Raw genomic sequence first — 20,425 nt, 5'->3', positions numbered from 1 at the left:
TTTATAACAGTGGCTAAAGCAAAGTCAATTTACAACTGAAAATTTCAAGCATATAGTATCTTAAACATTTGCCCATTATGCTGAATTATTTTAATATCTTTCTTTTCTTTTCTTCTTTTTTTTTTTTTTTTTTTTTTTTTTTTGAGTTAGCTGACTTGAAACAAAAGACTTGGCCCCTCCTTTCAATCCGCTTTTCTTTTTCTTTAGATGCTTGGGGTTGCTGTGAAATGATGATGAATTAACTGTGGCTCTATTTGAAGTAGTGATTACCATTTTTATAAAGATTTGATTCTCGGGATACATTAACTAAAAGATACTTATATAATATTCTTAAAAGAATTGGGTGAAATTGAAAGAAAGGAGGAAAATGACATTAGGGAACCCGAGGAACTGAAAGAAGGAATATGCATGTAGGAAGAAATAAGAACCAAAGAGAAAATCTATACGATTGAATACCAAAATAGTATCAAGTCCCTAAGGGGGGGAAAAAAAAACAAGAAAAAAAAGGAATTTCTTAAATAGGGAACAATTATAGTAAGTAAATACTGACTTTTGAAGACATTAAATGGAAACATTAAATGAAAACATGATAAGTGAGCTTTTCAGGGACATCTTTTGGCTGATAATCTCAAGGCGTTTTACGGCTCCTCGTTATTTAAGGCAAAGACAGGCGAGAAAACATCGTAGAAAAAAAAAAAAAGATGTTGCCAGTGATTATCAGATAAATACCAAAAGCTCAGGGGAACACTCTTTTGTGGCAGAGGAGTGCCAATCGTAAGGAATGCTAATTTTTCTTTAGACATTATCAAAGAGGTATAATGTAGAAAGAAGAAAATTAGCTTTAAGCATCTGCCTCTTAAATTATTTTAGGTAATCCCAGATGCTTTAAAAGCGGCTCCTGTTTCCCCACGTAGGACAATCTGATCACAACTACTCCTGGCGGTTCCCAAAGCCTAACGTGGAGGAAAGTAACATTCAGAGCCTTGGTCCGCGCCAGGCTGCCTTCTCCCGGGCTGCAGCTGGAGGTCTGTTAACCCTGGGGGCGCCAGAAGACACTTATCCTCAAACGAACCCGGTCCCCAGACGACCCTGCCTGGGTGCTTGGTCTTCACCAAGCATCCTCCAGTGACTTCTGCTTTCGAGTAACAGTTCATCTTTTCTCTTCTCCGCGCCTCCTCAAATCCCATTCAAGAAAAAGCCTGGGATTTCAGCTCAAACGCACGCCGCCCCTCCCCACCCGGGCTCCCGGCGGCCGCCTCTAGGGGGGCGCGGGCGGGTCCTCCCAACCCGGGAGAGGAGGGCGCGCCCCCGCGCCCCGCGCGCGCCCGTTGTCATGGGAACGCACTCGGCCCGGCCGCCCGAGGGGCAGGCGGGAGGCGGCGAAGCGGCTGAGCTCGTGGGAGACGCTCTCGCAAGATGGCGTCTGCGAGGCCGCGGGATGCGGAGTGAGCGCGCCCCGCCGGGGGCTCTGCGAGGCTGCTCCGCTCCCCGCCGCCGCCACTGCGGCGCCGCCTCTTTGCCTGCTACTGCGCCGTGGCCCAGCCTCTCCGCCTCGCAGGTATCGCCGCCAGCGCGCTCGCCCCGCGTAGTAGTCGGATGGCAGCGACAAGTGCCGGCTCGTCCAGGGCTAGCGGGGCTCCTTTGGTCCGGGTGCGCCCAACAATAACGCGTGCATAACTTTTTCTTGCAGCGGCCCCCAGCGTCCGGGCCTGCAGATTCTCTTACCACGCCCCTCGGCCACCCGCTCCCTCCGAGGTGTGAGCGCGTCAGGCCGATGCGGTGATCTCTGGCCCGCCTGGGAGGAGCGCGTGGACTGGAGGGCTGAGGCGAGCAGGCGGCGAGCGCCCTTACAATGGCCCTGACCCTGTTTGGTAAGTGCGGTCTTCTACCTTCCCGCGCCGCCGCAGGTGGGCCGCGCCCCGTGGCTGGGGGCCCCGCGCCCGGGGAGGGGCGCAGCGCGCAGTGTTGGGCGCCGGCCGGGGCAGCGGAGTTGCGGCTCCCGGTGCGCGGGGCTGGCTCCCTCGCGCCTCTCCCATTGTTTCCTCTCCAGGCAGGGCCGATGGGCGTGTGCTCCCCTGACCAATTCTGGTCTGGGAGGCTCTGAGGTCCTGGGTATTTTGTAAACGCACGGTACTAAGATGCCAACTTGGGAGCGAAGTTGTCTAGTTGTTTCCAGACCTACCTGTCCCAAGTCGGTAAATAAAGATCCTGGAAAGTTTATTTATTATGAACAAGATGTCTGAGCATCCCCAACCTCCCTAGAATTACCCAATGCATGTGTTGCTTCCTGTTGGATTGTTGGGGGATTTTTTTTGGATTTGGTATATTACATTGGAAAACAATGATTTGTGGATTTATTATTGGTTAAAATGGGAGATGGTTGCTCTAACGAATGAGATCAGACAGAAGAAAGTTGGTTGCTGGTAGATAAACTGTAGTCAAGAGAATATTTTTGAGTATTGATTAGGAAAGAAATGTTATTCTTGTGATGTAATTACTGCAACACTATTGTTTCAGTGGCTAAGACTTTAAGGTGTTTTTTTCCTTCATAATTTGCAGTGACAATAGGTTGGGAAGAACTAAGAAGATACATTGTTTCCTTTATAAAAACAGACTGCATTACCTTACTTCAAGAAAACTCAGTATGTGAAAATTTATAGACAAAGTATTAAATCTTGCTTCTTTGGAAAGCTTAATGAAATGCAACTGTAGCTACAAGGACACAGTCTTAGTTATTCACAGTATGAAGTTTCTAGTTAGGTTTTGATTATGTCATTTGGCCAGGCAGTCAGAGGTGTCACATACCTTAAATGCTTTTTGATGTAAATACTTCAAAGTGAATTAAGCTGCTTGTGTCAGTTACTTTTATTTTCTCTTCGGAAAAATAAAATCTTACTGTTGTTATCTGATACCTTGTATCTAATCTGTATTATTTAGTAGTAGTGATTTCCTTAATTGTGGGCTTTTGTGTACAAAAGTTAAAATGATGGCTTTATTCATAGTTGATATTTTATTTATGAGGAGCTGTTGTAGCTAACAACTGTTGTAGAGTAAGATTTCCAGTGGATTTCTCTTTGAAACTATTTCTAATTCATTTTTCTTCCTGAAGAGAGATTCTGTATTGTCAAGCTTTGTTTTCAGAAGTAAGTTTTACAAGTCAAGCACATTTAGAATGCTGACATCCCTGATGAATGAAACAGATAAATTGGGGAAGACAATGCTCTTTTTAAAAGTAAATTTCAAGCTTTTGCCCAGGTGGAGATGAGGAAAGAAAGCACATGGAATTTGACCTCTTGAAGAAAATATAAGAACCTGCTCCCACCCTTCTAAATGAATAAACTATCTTAAAAATTCTAACGTCCACTTATGGAAAATAGAATTTCATTTACAAAATTTACTTGGTTACAATGAGAACATGTCTGTTATGAAGCACAGTACACTTGTGAACAGAAGCTGTTGGAGCCACAGCTGTTTTTAAGTGCAGTTGTAGATCACTCATCATTCATCTGGATGTCTGTTATTAAAAACTTAAATTCCTTTGCCCAAAGACTCAAGGAAGGGCATTTTGTTTCTCTTATGTATCCTCACATTTGAGAATCATTGAATTAAAGACAAATATTAGAGGATTTGATTTAACTTGCCCAACTCAATGTTGTTATTTTGGGGTTTTTTGTGTGTATGTGAAGAGAAATACACAAGGGTGAGAAGAAATTGATTTGATTTTAGGTTTTACTACCTTTTAACCAGTTGGTCTTAAGTCAGAAGCACTTCATATCCCTTTATAATTATTTTGTATTGCGGGGGGAGGGGCACTGGACCTTTATATTTACTTTTAATCACCAGTGTAGAGGAGCAATGAGATGATAAAAGTTCTGTGAGATGGTGACAAGAAGCTAGATGGATGTGATCTGTCAGCCATGAAGTCACAGCTCAACAGTTTCCACCTATGGCTCCCTGCCAGGTTATCTTGCATATCTTGGTTCTATTAAGTAGCACAGGGCAACAATAGACTATAGTCTAGTTCCCTGCTTTGTGTTTGACATTTCCATTTAGCCTTTTTATCAGTGTAAGGAATGGTCTTTTGTAGGAAGTTAACTTTCACTAACTTTGTTTTAAAAAGTGAGAGCCTCTAAAATTTCCTAATTCATATACATTCAATTGTTTTTACTTGATAAGTACAAAACCTCAAAGATTTGTTAAGTTGAAGAGTTTAGACCATTTGTCAGCCTCACTATTAATCATCTTTATTGTTTAACACACTACTTAAACATTTTTTTTTTTTTTGGTTGTCAATGGACCTTTATTTTACTTATTTGTATATGGTGCTGAGAATTGAACCCAGTGCCTCTCACATGCTAGGCAAGTGTGCTACCTACCACTGAGGCACAGCCCTAGCCCAACATAATATTTTTTAGTGCAAATTATGTTTTATTCTTTAATGGGAGAACCAGTCTTGAGTCTTTCATGATTTTATGGTCTTATTTGAGTATTGAAAATGTGCATCTTTGAAAGTTCAAAGATTTGAAACCATTTTTGTTCACCTTTCAAATGAACTTATCTCTGAGTATCATTTTTGATATAATTTTTAAATCACTGTATTTCAAAACATTTCCAAATGTAGTTCAGACTTCACTTACTCATTTTGCTTTTTTTTTTATCAACAAACTTCTATTTGCAGGAGACATGTTCCTTGTCTAATGCTAAATAGTGATGGTACTCCATAGTTTTCCCCAGAACTATAGCAGATGCACCCAATTCAGTACCTGATTCCATACAGTTGGTGGTGCTAACTCCCTAACTCCATGTGGGCTTTGTTGAAACTCCCCAAGTAGGGAGCAGGGAAGTACCTGATCCCAAGTAATTACTGGGATGATAGAAAAGTCTGTGATTGTCTAATTTAGATTTTTAGCTGATGTACCTGACAGAGGTCCTGAATGGCCGTACCAGTAGAACCTTAGCTGGCAGAGTTGGGTGAATAAGCATTTTTCCAGTCATCCCTTGGCGAGAATTTCTGTCACGAAGCTGTGGTTTATAGCCCTGACCAACTGATGAGATTGGGAACTGAGTAAGATCTCCAGGCTAACTGAACCTTGAATAATACTCTTCTCTTTCTGAGTAGAGTTAGTTCTGGCATTGCACACCCTACCCCTGCTTCTTCCCTTTTTATTACTATTTAGTCACCATCATTACTGTTTTGGTTCAATTCTAATATTTATGATTTTTAAAAAATATTTTCCTATCGTTTCTCAGACCTTCTGCCATAAAAGCCTTTTCATTATCTTTATTTAGCATTTATCACTACCCTGGCACAACTACCTGTAGATGTCCTTTATAAAGATCCTTTGTAGCAATTAGATGGCAGTAGCATATTTTCTGCGAGAGTTAGGTAATTTTCTGATTTCCCATATAACTGTACCGAAATTAAAATTTATTTTCAAAGAGACAAGTCAGCTGAACATTGTCAGTTTGATTTATTTGACCAAAAGCTAATATTAAAGGAAACTCCCACTTGACTACTCTCTGCTGACATTTTTATTTTTTAGTCCAAAGAATATGAGAAGGTGGCCCAGTGGTGAGAGCCCATCTGCCTTTCTCTGAATGTTCTGTCTTTTCAGCTGTCATAAAAATCACCGTCCTGCAGGTGCACACCTATAATCTCAGCTACTTGGGAGGCTGATCCAGACCAACCTCAGCAATTTATCTAGACCCTGTCCCAAAATAAAAAAAAAAAAAAATTAAAAAGGTTTGGGTATGTAGCTCAGTGGTAAAGTGCCCCTGAATTCAATCTTTAGTACCAGTAAATAAATAAATTGATTAATTAAAAAAATCAAAAGGTCTGGGGATGCATCTCAGTGATAAAGCACCCCTAGGTTTAGTCCTCAGTACAAAAGAAAAGAAAAACAAAACAAACAAACAAAAAACAACAACAAAAAAAACCCCACTATCCTTAATTGAATACTTGTCTGCATTTCTTCTCTTACCAGAATAGTCAAAAACTTAATATGTCAGCTTTAATTTCTTTTAATGTGTGGAGATTTGGTACCATGGAAGAGTGATGATGTGATAAGGAATATTGATGATGAAGTTTTTTGAGTCATTTCTGTCTCTGCAGATTACCGTAGTGTAAGTAGCCTAATATTTGAAGAGAGAAGATAGGGATATGCATAATTATAAAAATTTGATATTTTTAAAGAGTTTTAACTTTCTTTTAGATTAGTTTTATTTGTTTTTCTTAAAAAAAATTACCCCTTTTAGGGTTGTTCTCCCCATGAAAATTTAATACCAGACATATTATACTGTATATCTGCATATAGACTGTATGTATATCTGCTGTATGCATAAAAGGAGTAAGGTTTTTGACTTCCAGGTTTTTGACTCCATCGTTTTACACTAATTTAAAACAACCATAAGAATATTGGGCAGAAAATTACTGTTTGGTCATGCTTTATGGATCATAATAACAGTTCTAAAGGAATGACATTAGTAAAATGTTATACTTTTTTTCTTATCAGATCAGTTCAACTTATGAATCAATAGTTTGCTATTATTAGGAGAGCAGCCATTAGTAAAGAGGATGGAAGTGTAGTTATTTTTTTTCAATAAACTGCAATATGTAAGCTGAATGAACTCACTGAACATTCTGGGCAAATTTAACTCAATTCCTTAAGCCTGGCCTAATTGATTTATCAGCCATAAGTCATTCTTACATAGAATATGATTTTCATAAGCTTCAAAACAAGACAGGAAGAAACTTAGAAGATAGGAGAGTGTGGCCATGTTTTACATTTAGTCACGTTGAATAAAATAATCAGTTCTGACGAAGTTATAAATTTATGTTGCTAGTTTGGAACCTTATTTTTATAAAAGTGAATGCTTTTGTGAATATATTAAAAACCACTGCATTTTACACTTTAAAAGGGTGAATTTTTGTAGTATGTGAATCATGTCTCAATTAAGCTATAATTAGTAGAAAACCCATCTGAGCTTTAAAAAAGAAACAGTTTAAAGGAACATATTAAAAAAAATAAGAAAAGAATTCTAGTTTTAAAAGAATAGCTTTACATCCAAGAAACTTTTAGAGCATTTTGGGTTTTAAGAAAGTTTTTTTTCCCCTCTTTTCTTCACTAAAGAGCAAAAACATAATTAAAAACCGATAGTTAAAAATATTCCTACCTGGGCTGGGGATGTGGCTCAAGTGGTAGCGCGCTCGCCTCGCATGCGTGCGGCCCGGGTTCGATCCTCAGCACCACGTAAGATGTTGTGTCCGCCGAGAACTAAAAAATAAATAAATAAATAAAAATATAAAAAAAAAAAAATATTCCTACCTGTTTTCAGGGTGTTTTCAATTGAGAAAAGTAAGTACTTCTTGGGAAGAGTTGATGCTGGCAATTGAGTAATTTGTGGGAGAAGGGAAGATGAGTCAGGCCAGGCCTGTTGCCAGCTGCTTAGTGGCGGTGGCTTTAGGCCACCTCATTGTTTTAAATTCAGCTCCACTGAAAGTTGTTTCTTTCTTTTTCCACTTTTTACCTTTCAGTTTCACTGGGCTGCATGCATTTTATGGTGTAAGGCAAGCTGAAAAAGGATACAGTCCAACAAACATCTCTACTTGACATCTCTACTCATCTCTTTATGACCACAAACTTGACATTTCATCAAGCTGCATCGTCTTCTAGGCTCTTTAAATGGCCAATCCTTCCTAATTTCCTCATGTCCTTCATTAGCACATATCTTCAGTTCATACTGTATGTTCTTTCTGGTTTTTTTTTTTTTTTTTAAATGTAGAACTTTGTCACTGTTTCCTAGCTCCTTAATGGCTGGGAAATTACTTTGGTAGAGGTGACGTAGCTTTTGCTAGACAAGACAGACAGCAGATGAGTGCTGTAGATGTCCATTTGAGGGATGCTTGACTGAAATAGTTTCCCCTGCAAAACTTCCATGGTTAATGAGTCTTGCAACATTAAAGTTAAAATCTGATTGTTGGCATGTACCCATGAGGAATACCATTGCTAAATATAATTTCTCTACTGAAAATTTTAAAGAGGTAAGACATAGGGCAAGCATTTTGATTGAGGGAGTTATGCTGTAAACAAAATGGAAGTCGAGTTTTTGTTTAGAGGTGGGGCATTACTGAGAAGGGATTATAGGAGGTGGTATAAAAAGCAAAACGGTATGAAAAAGCACAGGACATTCTGGGTTGGGGAGGAAATTGGATGATACTAGTAAGTGAGAGGAAAGGACCCATGCATAGTGCTGTTTAATATTTTTGCTGAGGAGTAGCTCTGAAGCCTGGGATGTGCTTTCCTGTTTTGTGATTTGTTCACTCATCTATTTGATGGATATTTATTAAGTGCCTAATATGTGCCATGTATGTATTAGTTCCTGCCTTCAAGGGAGTTATATTTCCAGTAGAGGGGAGATAGAAATTTAAAAATTCATGTAATGTGACAGGTAGCAAGTGCTGTGAAGAAAAATAAAGCAGAGTGAGAGTTATGGGGTTCCTGTGTCTCATAGTGGTCAGGGAAGGCAGAAGCAACAGATGAAGACAGAAAGGCAAATGGGGGAGAATGTCACAGGTTCTCTAGGACTCTATGAATCATGGTTAAGTTCTTTAGATTTTGCTCTAAGGTGGGAAACTTATGCAGGATGATCCTTCTATAGATGACAATATAGTGGAAAGATCTTGGATTTTGGAGTAAGCTACACTTAATCCTTTCTCTGCCGAGTGTCAACTATATATATGTTCTCATCTCAGTTTTTTATGTGTAAACAGGGCTATTAATTCCCTTCTGTTTGTGTAGAAGTAAATGAGATTGTGTATTTAAGGTTCTTAGCACAGTGGTTGAAAACACATAGTTAATTTTGTCACCAATATTATTGTTACTATAAATATAAACAAAGCTCCAAGATACTTCATTTGTTTGTTTGTTGCTTTTTGCAGTGCTGGGGATGGAACCTTGGGCCCTGAGCATGCTGGGCAAGGCTCTGCTACTGAGCCACATTTCCAGTCCCTCTCCATTTTTTTTTTTAAACATCAGAAATTTATTAGTTGCTCAAAACATTACATTGATCTTGACATATCATGTATCATACATTTGTTTCAAACGGGTTATGAATTCTTATTATTCCCACGTGTACAGATTGCAGGATCATATTGGTTATATAGCCACGTTTATACATACTGCCATACTAGTGTCTGTTGTATTCTGCTGCCCTTCCTATCCCCTTCCTATGCCCCCTCCCCTCCATTTGTTTTTAACAAGTCTGTTGATCATCTTGAAAAAGTGGTTCTGCAATATTTCTGGGTAGGTGCGCGACTAAAGATCTGCCATGTGTTGTTGCAATATTGTCTGAGAATGCTCTGGTGGAGACAAGGTTCAGGCTGCTCACAGCAAAGATCAGACTTCCATGATAGTGGCTAGCCACTCTGATGCTTTTGTTGTCCTCTAAAAATGTAAAAAAAAAAAAAAAAAAAAAAAAAAAACACCAACCAGCAGGCAACTCTTACTTCTTCTTTGGGAGGTAATCCAGACCAGATGCATGACTTTCCTTCTTGGCACTTAAATATACAAATAACTTAAGCTCAATATCTGACACACAATAGGTGCTCAATCCAAGTTTGTTGAGTGAATAAATGGATGAACAAAGAATAAACACATAACAGTGGTGTATCATTCTGTACTTATAATCTGTAAACAACCTTGAATAAATTTAAATATTTGCTTTCACTTATCTTTTTTCCTTTATGCCTTTATTTTCCTTATTGTTTATTATTTTATGTTTTTCTTGATTAGAGTCCTCAGTTGAACCCTATTATGGTTTAGGTATGAGGTGCCCCCACAAAAGCTTCTGTGTGAGAATACAAGAGCATTCAGAGATGAAACGATTGGGTTACAGCCTTAACCTAATTAGTGAATTACTCTACTTGAATGGATTACCTGGATCCAGGTAACTGAAGGCAGGTGGGGTGTGACTGAGGAGGTGGGTCACTGGGGGTGTGCCTTTGGGGCTTCTATTTTGTCCTTGTGTTGTGGAGCTCTCTCTGCTTCCCGATTCTCAAGTCCTGAGCTGCTCTCCTCTGCCACGCCCCATGCCATGGTGTTTTATACCACCTTGTGCCCAGAGCAATGGAGCTGGCTGTCTGTGGACTGAGACCTCTGAAACTCTGAGTGCCAAATAAACTTTTCCTTCTCTAAAATTCTTCTTGTCAGCTCTTGTGGTCATGGCAACAAAAAAACTAACTAAAACAGGCTCTTAAACCTACCTCTTGCCAGGTGTCGGTGGTGCACACCTGTAATCCCAGTGGTTGGGAAGATGAGGCAGAAGGATCACAAGTTCAAAGCCAGCCTCAGCAATTTAGTGAGGCCCTAAGTAACTCAGTGAGACCCTGTCTCTAAAAAGAAAAAAGGGCACCCCCTGGGTTCAATCCCCAGTACCAAAAACCCCACAAAAAACAAACAAACAAACCTAACTCTTAGAAATGGTTAATTTAACAATTAACTTCCCTACTTAAAATCCACTAGTGGTCCCATTCCATTCCGTTAAGTCCATATTCCCTAGTTTGCCTGTAAGTTGTCAAGATACGATCCCTTCTTACCCACCTGTCTGGCTTTAACTCTCACCATCTCCTCCTTGAAGGCTGTTTATTAGCCATACTGAATTACTTGAAGTTTCCAGAAACCATTTGCTCAGTGCACCTTGGGTAGCATCATTTCCCTAGCTCTTCTTTGCCCTCCCTTGTTCTACACATCTTCCAACACTAGGCATGGATAGTCATCTCTTCAGAGTAGCCTTCCTTTGTGAGTTACCCCTTTTCTCTGTCCATAGTGCCCTATATACATCTCTGCCCTAGCTTCTGTCAAGTGGAGACATAATGGATAGTTTAAAATTTTCTGTTTCCTGGATTAGATGAAATTTTCTTGTGAGAAACTATGCATTTCTTCTTTATCCTTACCACCAAGGTCTGATGATACCAGTTACTCAATAAATATTTGAGTGAATGGTGGAAATTATGTAGTCTACTGTAGCTCTTATTTTTGGGAGTTAATTATCAGGCTCAAATCCTATGATATACACCCTGTATTTTCTTTTCATCTTTTTTTTTTCATTTTGTTATTTGATTCAATAATATGCCATTCTGTCATCCTGTGGTTCCATACTCCACTGTGTATTCCTCAACTGCAAGTTCAATGCCTTGAATAGAATAGAAATCTCTCTGGGATCATATTCTTTGAGGTCTAAATATAGTATTCCTAACAACCTGCAGATGTTTCTAAATTATTTGTCATAATTATATAACAAATTTCACTTCATTAAACTATTGTTCATTTTCATTTTAGTAAAGAAATTACACATAAATTAGGTTGGTTGGTTCATGTTTTACCCTCACGTTAGGGAACATAATCAGATTGAGTAGGAATTTGGTATGAAAATGACTAACTTAACCTTTTAGAGGTCTGAAAATTAAAAACAGGATAATCTTTAATGATAATAAATTTGTGTGCTACATGGACATTCCCACTATTTTTCATTTTGTTTGCCAGAAGAGCATATATATAAACAACTGTTTAAACATTGATATTTATAAGTGGGTTCAAGAAGAGTATGCCTCTTGTTATTCTTGTAGGATACAGTGTAAAAAGATGGAAAATAATTAATGTGAGAATTTGTTTTTCTCGGTCTTGATAGTTTTATCTTCTCTCCTGGATCGTTTCTCTCTAATTACAACTATGCCTTGCTATTCCATGTGATAAGCCCTTTCCTCAACTTTTTGGTATCACTATAAACACCATCATGAATTATTAATGTCTTTCCCATTGCTGAGGTTTATTGAAAGACCAGTCTGTATGTCCCACCAACATTTTCTACATGTTTGTTTATTCTTTAACCCTTGTCTTCCGTTTCTTTCCCACCACAGTGCCACAGAGACATAAAATTGTTTTATCATAATTACTTATGGATGTTTTGTGAATGACATTCATCCCTAGTGACAAGATAAGTTGACAACTGTTAAAGAGAAAATCTTGTTATTTGTTAAAATAGCAAGGAAGATTTTATTGAAGATGATCATGATAAGTGTTAATGCTGTTGTAAAAAGAGGGGAGGGAGAGAAATAGATTGAGATTGACTACAACATACAGTAACAAAGCAATTTGAGGGGGTAGTGGATGGAGTTAAGAGGAGACATCAAAGGTTGGGGGAATTCTTGCTAATCTGACCTAAAAGTATTCTTGTTGAGGGCAGGCCGGGGTGACCAAATATCATTGGTGGGATAGGAGGAATTACATTAGATATCAAGCCCAGCACAGCAACTCACACCTGTATTCCCGGCTACTCAAGAAACTGAGGCTGGAGGCTAGCCTCAGCAATTTAGTGAGACCCTGTCTCAAAGTAGAAAATAAAAAGGGCAGGATGTCCCTGAGTGTTAGAGCACCCTGGGTTCCATCCCGGAACTGCTGCAAGAGCGTAGCAGGGAGGAAGATTAGACAACAAGAGTGATCAGCTATCAGAGGTGGGGGGATTTAGTAGGTGTGTAGCAGCAGCCTTCTTGTAAAAACTGGGCTATGCAGGCCTGGCAAGGACCAGGGTCAGGTTGAGGCCTGTTTGAGAAGAGGACCCAGAGGAACCTAACTAAAGTTTGGTCAGAAGAGTATCTTGTCATAACTGTCACCTTATATTTTGCTTCTGTTCAACTGGAAGTGCTTTGTCAATTAATAGCCAACATCCAGTGGTGCTTTCTTAGTTCTCATATTTAATCTTTCTGCACTCTTTGTTATTTTTGATAGTCTCTTTTATCTTGAAATTTTTTTGTTTTCCTCTTTTTTCAAATTGTTGTGTTCTTCTGCCACCCCTTTTCTTCCCTTTCATCATTTCTTAGTTTCCTCTGTTGCCCTGAATGGCTTCTCTCTTGCAAGTACATAAGCTTCAACAGTGAGCACAGTGTGAATGACTCCCACCTCCATCTCCAGCCCAGTTCTACATAGGCTCCAAGTCTGTATCTGGATTGCCTATGGACACTTTAGCAGTAAAGCCTTACTGTTCATTCTTCTGTCTTTTGCTTGCCTCTGATAACTTATCAGCTGCTAACTCTTGGAGGACTTTGCAAGACTTTCACACCTATTTCTTTCTCTATTTTCAACTTTATGGCTCTGCCCTCCCTTTCTGTATCCTCATGCCTTTTTCTACCCCCTGCCACTTATCAGAAAGAATCCCTTCATCTTCTGAGTTATCATTTATATCTGTAATGCATTTTATTTGTAATGCGTTCTTTTCATAGTAGTTATATCTTGTCATATCTTTTCTGGGCTGATGGCTTCTCTAAGGTAAGGTCTACATCTTTCACATTTCTGTAGCCCATTTAATGCTTGAACTTGGCACAGTGATTCACACACAGTAATGCTCAAAAAATATTTGTTAAGTGAATAAAATAGCTCTTAAACTATGGTACTTCCGTAGTTTGTATCCAGAGTAAAAATGTTAACCATTCTTTAGATTTTTTTTTATTACTATTCCTTTGTAATGCTTTAACTGAGTTAGCAATAGTTCATATCTTAAAATGTCTCACATATTGTTTTTGTTGCCCAGTTTTCTTATTTTCAGTCCTTAAGAGAAGTACATATATTCTATTACTGTAGGTTTTGTTGCTCTTGTCAGCATAATTTTTTTTCCCCCAAAAGTTTGTGGTGAAATTATGGTAGCTTTATATGGTTTTATGTCTTATAAAAACCTCTTTAGACATTCAAAGCAGAGAAGGAACAATGAACAGTATCTGTATACACAGGGTTTGTTGATCCAGGTTGACGGGCTTGCCCCTTTAATGTTCCCAAGTGTCTGGTATTCAACTGGCTATAAACCTCCTTCTGGAGAGAACTTGCTGAAGGTAAAAATGATGAAAGCTTCTGGTTTGATAACTCTGTTCTTTTAGAATTTTCAGGTCATTAACAGGAAGATGGTGCAGGGAAACATTTTCTGTTCAAGTCTCCCCTGTGTTTTTGTTCATTTTTTTGTAGTACTGGGGCTTAAATCTAGGGCCTTGCACATGGTAGGCAGGCCCTGTGCCCTTGAGCTGTATCTCCAGTCTTTTTATTTTATTTTGAGATAGGATCTCACCAGGTTGCTCAGGCTGACCTCCAACTTGTGATCCTTTGCCTCAGCCTCTTAAATAACTGGAATGATTCCCATGTACCACCTGCTGGTTTTTCCATAGTCTTCCTTTCAGACATCAGTAGGTTAGCTAAGTTCATAGGATATTTGCAGATTAATCCTGTGCTTAAAAATTGTCTTTTAAGTGTTCTTTTGTTATCTCCACATTTTTTATTGGTGCATTATACATAATGGTGGAATTTGTTGTTACATATTCATACACACACACAATGTAACAATATAATTTTGCCAGTATCACTCTCCAGCACTTTCTCCCTCCCTCCTCTTCTCCTACCCCTGGTTCCTTTCCTCTATTCTACTGATTTCCCTTAGATTTTCATGAGGTTGACCCCCTTCACCCTTCTTTCCCTTTTTTTCTCTCTAGCTTCCACATATAAGAGAAAACATATGATCTTTGACCTTCTGAATTTGGCTTACTTAACATAATGTTAAAGTTCCATTCATTTTCCTGTAAATGATATAATTTCATTCTTCTCTGTGGTTGAATGAAACTCCATTTTCTTTATCCATTCATCCATTGGTGGACACCTAGGCTGGTTCCACAGTTTGGCTATTGTGAATGTGCTGCTATAAACATGGTTATTCGTGTATTGCTGTAGTATGCTGACTTTAATTCTCCGATTGGTATAGCAGGGTCATATGGTGGTTTCGTTCTTTTGAGGAAGCTGCATACTGATTTTCATAGTGGTTGCACTTATTTGCAATCCCACAAACAGTGTAAAAGTGTTCCTTTTTCTCCACATCTTTTCCAGCATTTATTATTACTTATATTCTTGATGACTGCCATTTCAACTGATATGAGATGCAATGTTAGTGATTTTGTTTTGCATTTCCGTAATTGCTAGTTATTTTGAACATTTTTTCATTTATTTGTTGGACACTTAAAAAATTTTAGTTGTAAATGGACACAATACCTTTTTTTTAATGTGGTGCCGAGGATCGAACTCAGTGCCTCACACATTCTAGGCACTGAGCTGCAAACACAGCCCTTGTTGGCCATTTTTATTTCTTTTGAGAAGTGTCTTTTTTCTTTTTCTTTCTTTTTTGTTTGTTTGTTTGTTACCAGAGATTGAACCCTGTGGTGCTTAACTGGTGAGCTACATCCTCAATCCTTTTTTATATTTTATTTAGAGACAGGGTCTCACTGAGTTGCTTTAGGGCCTCTAAATTACTGAGGCTGCCTTTGATCTCTAATCCTCCTGCCTCAGCCTCCTGAGCCTCTGGGATTACAGGTGTGTGCCCCTGTACCCCGTGAGAAGTATCTGTTTAATTCATCTGCCCATTTGTTAATCTGTTTTTTTTTAAATTTTATTTTTGGTGTTGAGTATATTGAGTTCTTTATATATTCTAGATATTCTCTGTCAGGAGAGCAGCTATCGAAGATTTTCTCCCATTCTGTAGGTTCTCTATTCAGATTCTTAATTGTTTCCTTTGCTGTGCAGAAGCTTTTTAACTTGATGTCATCTCATTTATTAACTCTGGGCATTATTTCCTGAGATTTAGGGGTCCTATTTGAGAAAGTCATTGCCTGTGCCTATAATGCTAGTAGTTGATACTATGTTTTCTTCTAGGAGTTGCATCATTTCTGGTCTAATTCCTAGGTCTAATTTTGATCCATTTTGAGTTGATTTTTAAAAAGTGTTCTTAATTTTGCTGAATAAAAGTTACTAAGCAAGGGACCAAAGAGCTCACATTGACTTTTTAAATTTTTTTTCAGGATGTGCTGGAATATATTAAACTATGACCTCTGAAGAATGTAAACTCAATGGTTTATAGGACATTTCACATATTTCTTATAATATTTCATTGAATTGTGAAAAAATTTTGATGAATTCACTTTGCTACTTCTATAAGTTGTTTTTGGTCATAATTGCCTTTTTAATCTTAGGATGGCATTTTTTAGTTTTCTCAGATTAGGGTGTTATAAAGATGTTCATTATATATGTGTACAGAATATGTAGTTAAAGATGAGAGCCATTAAAATATAACTCATGTGATTTTTTTTCTTAATCATAATGTTTATATAACTTAAAAGTTATATTCCTTGAATGAGAAATGATCTGAACTTGTTAGTTCATTCTTTTAGTTGAGGTTAAAAGGATAAATTATTTCAAAAGGACAACAAAAGGGAACAAGATAGATTAATTGTATAGCAATTAAGAAATCAGAAAAGGAGGAAACAGACATTGCTGTACAATAGGAAGACTGGCAGAGCACTTTGGGGCCTGTCATCTTGAATTTTCTAGACAGGTGGAAGAATTCCCTGGTGAGCCCCAAAGACTTTATTTTGCCACGCCCTCCCCATCTGCTGTTCTTGGGTCTGTCCAGACAGAGGAGCTCTTGCTCTCTTTTTTATAGTTTTTCTCAATCAGTCTCTTTAACTCCCCCTCACCCTCTCCATCAGAGAGAAGACACCCCCTCCAGCCCCCCCCCCCCCCCCCCCCCCGCCCCCGTGTGCGGGCCAAGTGTTCCAGCTTCAGTCAGGTTTCAGGAGGGAGCACTGATTGTATGTTGATTTCCCAGGACTTGTTCCTGTGGGGTCAGACCTCATTCAGTTCAGATGCCTTTTGACTTCTCTCTTTTAATCAAGTCTTTTCTCCTTTTATCTATTTTTCTTTAAGTATAATAATTGACCTTAGGGAGAACAGAAGCATTTGAAAAATTTACAACTATTTAAAAAAATAATTTTAACTAATTAAAAGTTGATAAGGATCTCAAAAGAAAATGTCCAACATTTTCTGATCTTGTAATGAGCTGTTTTCCATTATCAGGGGAAGAAGGAAAATTGATGTAAAGTTTATTAATATTAGATAATTTTTAAAAGATCTGTCCCAAGGTAGTTTTCTCATAAGTAAGGATACATTTGAAATAAATGTGAAATTTTATTAGATTGTTTGCTATGTATAGCAGCTGTGCCAGTTGCCATAATTAGGTGGCAAGGTACAAGTTTTAAAAATTGGCATTCATCTTTGTGAGGCAGGAGGATTGCAAGTTTGAAGCCAGTCTTGGAAATTCAGCAAGGCCTTGTCTCAAAATAAAAAGTAAAGAGGGCTGGTGATGTAACTTACTGATAGTGCCCCACATTCAATCCCTAGTATTCTAACCCCTGTCCTCCAAATTGACATCTTTTAAAATTTAGGCTTCCAGTGTTATTAAATTGTATTTAACAAATAATTCCTAGATTGAGAGAACAAGACTTTATAGTAGGTGAATTTCATCTACTGTTATTGAAAAATTGCAGCAGTTTTTAATAATCACTATTGAGCAGTATTTTTCAAACTTAGGATTTTAAGGCAGACTTAGAAATAACAATGTAAACTGAAATGAATGATGTCTATTATTTTAAACCCCCTCATTCTGCATTTCAAATCTATGTCTCTAATTTTTGGTAGTCTGGAATTTTTTCCTAATTACAAAATTATGCCTTTTTAACATTGTAAACTTGGATGAACTGGCATACTTATATTATATCACTTTCATACTATTTCTTTTCTAAAAAGCGCAAATCGGTGATGACTTTTAATAGGCTTCCCATATGATTCACAGTTCCTGAAAAGGCTGTAGCAGGATATTATCTATCATATTGTTGCAAGGCAATTAAATATATTTGTTACTATATCATAAATAATCAATTAAAAAGCACTAAGAAAAAAATCATTAGTGACACTTGCAAAATGGTATGCTATATGCTGATTTTATTAAAATGTGGCAAGTTGTGGACAATTAAAAGTGCTATCATATCTTAGACCCACTTAAACTTAGTCAAAATATTGTTCTCCCCCCATTTCTTCCCAAGTATTTAGTCTTTTTTCCCCTCTTTTCTCCCATAAAAAAAATTTCAAACAATAACACAGATCTCAGTTCTTCCAGTAGAGGCAGGAAAAGCAAGAAAAGTCTCTTAAAAGTTTTTCATTTCACAACACAAATTTGAAAAAAAAAGTGAATACTTTATAAACCTCCAGGCATTGCTGCATCATCAGTCAATAGTGGAATTGGGATTAAGCACTGTTGAAAGAGAAAACTGGGGAAGCCAGGTGTAATGATGCCTGCCGATAATCCCAGTGATTAAGGCAGGAGGATTGCAAGGCCAGCTTCAGCAGTTTAGCATGCCCCTAAGCAAGTTAGTGAAAGAAAAGAAAAGAGAGAAAGAGAGAGAGAGAGAAAGAGAAAGAAAGAGGGAGGGAGGGAGGGAGGGGAAGGAAGGGGAAGGAAGAAAAGAAAAACAGGGAAAGGACCCCCAAGTACTTATAATGTCTTATGATATAATCTTGGATACTATTGTGTGGATTCCCTTTTCACCCCCAAAGAAGTGTCTCTGGGAAAAGAGTCCTGAAGAACAAATTAGTGGAGTTAGAAAAACATAAGTCGGGGCCACAAGTCGGATGTTTACACTGGGCAGATAGGTAACATAGACAATAGGGAATGTTCAGGAATTTCCTGAAGTTAAATGTTGGTAATTTGGACCTAGAAAAGCTCTGGGTGGGCCAAAGAAAACACATCTCTTTGGGCGGGCAGTGAGGCAACTACAGGAACCTAGTTGGTAACTCTCCTATTGTGTACTCAACTGATCTGCTATTCATCTTTGGTCAGGGAGGACAGATTATTCTAAAGATGAAGCATGAGTTGGACAGAATAGGAGAAAGGTGGGGAAGCCAGTGAGTTGTAGATTCTATAATTGGGATGCAGTGAGGGTCTGGAGAAGACAGCTGACAATCCATGATATTCTTGCCCTTTTCCTTATGCCCAGTCCTACCTTTTGTGTAGGGAAACATTCCCATTATTCAAAGAGATACCGCATTTTTCACCTACTCATTTGGTACCACTTCTTATGATCCAGTTTTACTCACCCTGATAAACTCTCATTATTCCTGGCACATTAGTACCCTAGCCTGTGAAAATTTTGGAGAGTTTTTTTTTTGTTGTTGTTGTTCCTGCTCAGTTTAGACTATCATCATGGTAATTAACAGTCACCTCTCCCTTTCTCTAATTCTGGATAAAATAAATTTGTCAGTAACCAGGTCTAAGAAGACAGAACATCAATATGAGACTGCTACCATCTAAATATTTGGTCTTTATAAAACCATCAAAAATTGTCTGATTCTGCAGCCTATAAAAAAGGATAAAAGCAGTTCTCCTTACCTCTATAAAACAGTGTTATAAAGTAGGGGCAATAAATATAATTTGAGTTTCTAAGTAAATGGCAATGCTATGTAAATTTTGAATGTTAATATTCCCTCTTTAGTAATATATGAAATAATAAAACCATATCATTTATAAAGTCCAAGGAGAATCATATGTACCTTGTGACTCTCAGGATACTTTGTGTTCTTTTGTTTTTCTGTCTTGATGTACTATATACCTTAACTTTTAATTCTGTAAACTTTTGCTTAGTAGACAGGCACACCCAGGGAATCTATGGTATCTATTCATTAATTCCATTGTATCTTGAACTTTTTTGGTTTGGTTTTCATGGAAAACAAAATGTCCATTTTTTTTTCATGGCATGTTGTTCTGTAGCTTTGTTGCTATACTCTAAAATTAGAATTATTCTAACTTCTTTACTAATTAGATACTTTAAAAAATTCCTTTGGCTATCAGAGTCTCAAGCTTCATTGCATAATCTCCTCTACCCTAATCCCTGAGGATAATGTACAGATCAAATGTGTTGGTTTGACTATAAATATTTCAAGTTATTTAAAAGGTTCTTACTCAAATCCACAAATATAGTTCATTACAGTCATTGATATGTTACTACAATTTTAATCAAAAGTTTAGTTTTCTTTGGACCTTAGAAAATTGACACTTTTTGATTTAATTGCAGTAACATTTTGATTATTGAGACTATTGTAGTGAACATTTCTAATGATTTGCTTCTGGAACTGTACTGAATAGAGTGAAAAGAGTTTCCAGGAAGCCCACAAGATGGCACTTGCCAACTTGTTTCCTCTGTTTTTTTTTTTTTTTTGTTTTGTTTTGTTTTTTCCGTACTTAAGGAAATTCAGCAAAATGTAAGTAAATATATATAAAATGCTAAGGTTTAGATTTTTAGAAGCTTGAGTCAGAACTCCTTAAAATTGATGAGCTTCAGTTTGACATTGTGAAAAGTATATATTTCTAGAATTGGAACTAGATTCTAGAAATTTGTTGATGATCTTAAGGTTATTTCAAAAGTTCATTGGAATCCATATAATGGAAAAGACTGCCTCTCTGTGCTCTCTTTACCTTTTAGATGCTTTTAAAAGAAATACATAACTTTTGAGAAATG

At 37.8% G+C, this 20,425-nt stretch overlaps 1 protein-coding gene across 1 annotated transcript in view; it reads left to right on the top strand.

Annotated features, from left to right (window-relative positions):
- Positions 1-1,407: 1,407 nt before the first annotated feature.
- The window catches only part of Chn1 (chimerin 1), a 172,540-nt gene continuing 153,522 nt past the window's right edge, over positions 1,408-20,425 (top strand). Inside the window, exons 1-2 of the mRNA XM_026405632.2 lie at positions 1,408-1,558; positions 1,691-1,871. Coding sequence (XP_026261417.2) covers positions 1,853-1,871 — 19 coding nt within the window. The 5' untranslated portion in view covers positions 1,408-1,558; positions 1,691-1,852. The remainder of the gene's footprint in view (positions 1,559-1,690; positions 1,872-20,425) is intronic.

Source organism: Urocitellus parryii, chromosome 1, assembly GCF_045843805.1.
Source record: "Urocitellus parryii isolate mUroPar1 chromosome 1, mUroPar1.hap1, whole genome shotgun sequence".
Taxonomy (NCBI): Eukaryota; Metazoa; Chordata; class Mammalia; order Rodentia; family Sciuridae; genus Urocitellus; species Urocitellus parryii.
This window is presented reverse-complemented; position numbering and strand designations above follow the sequence as displayed.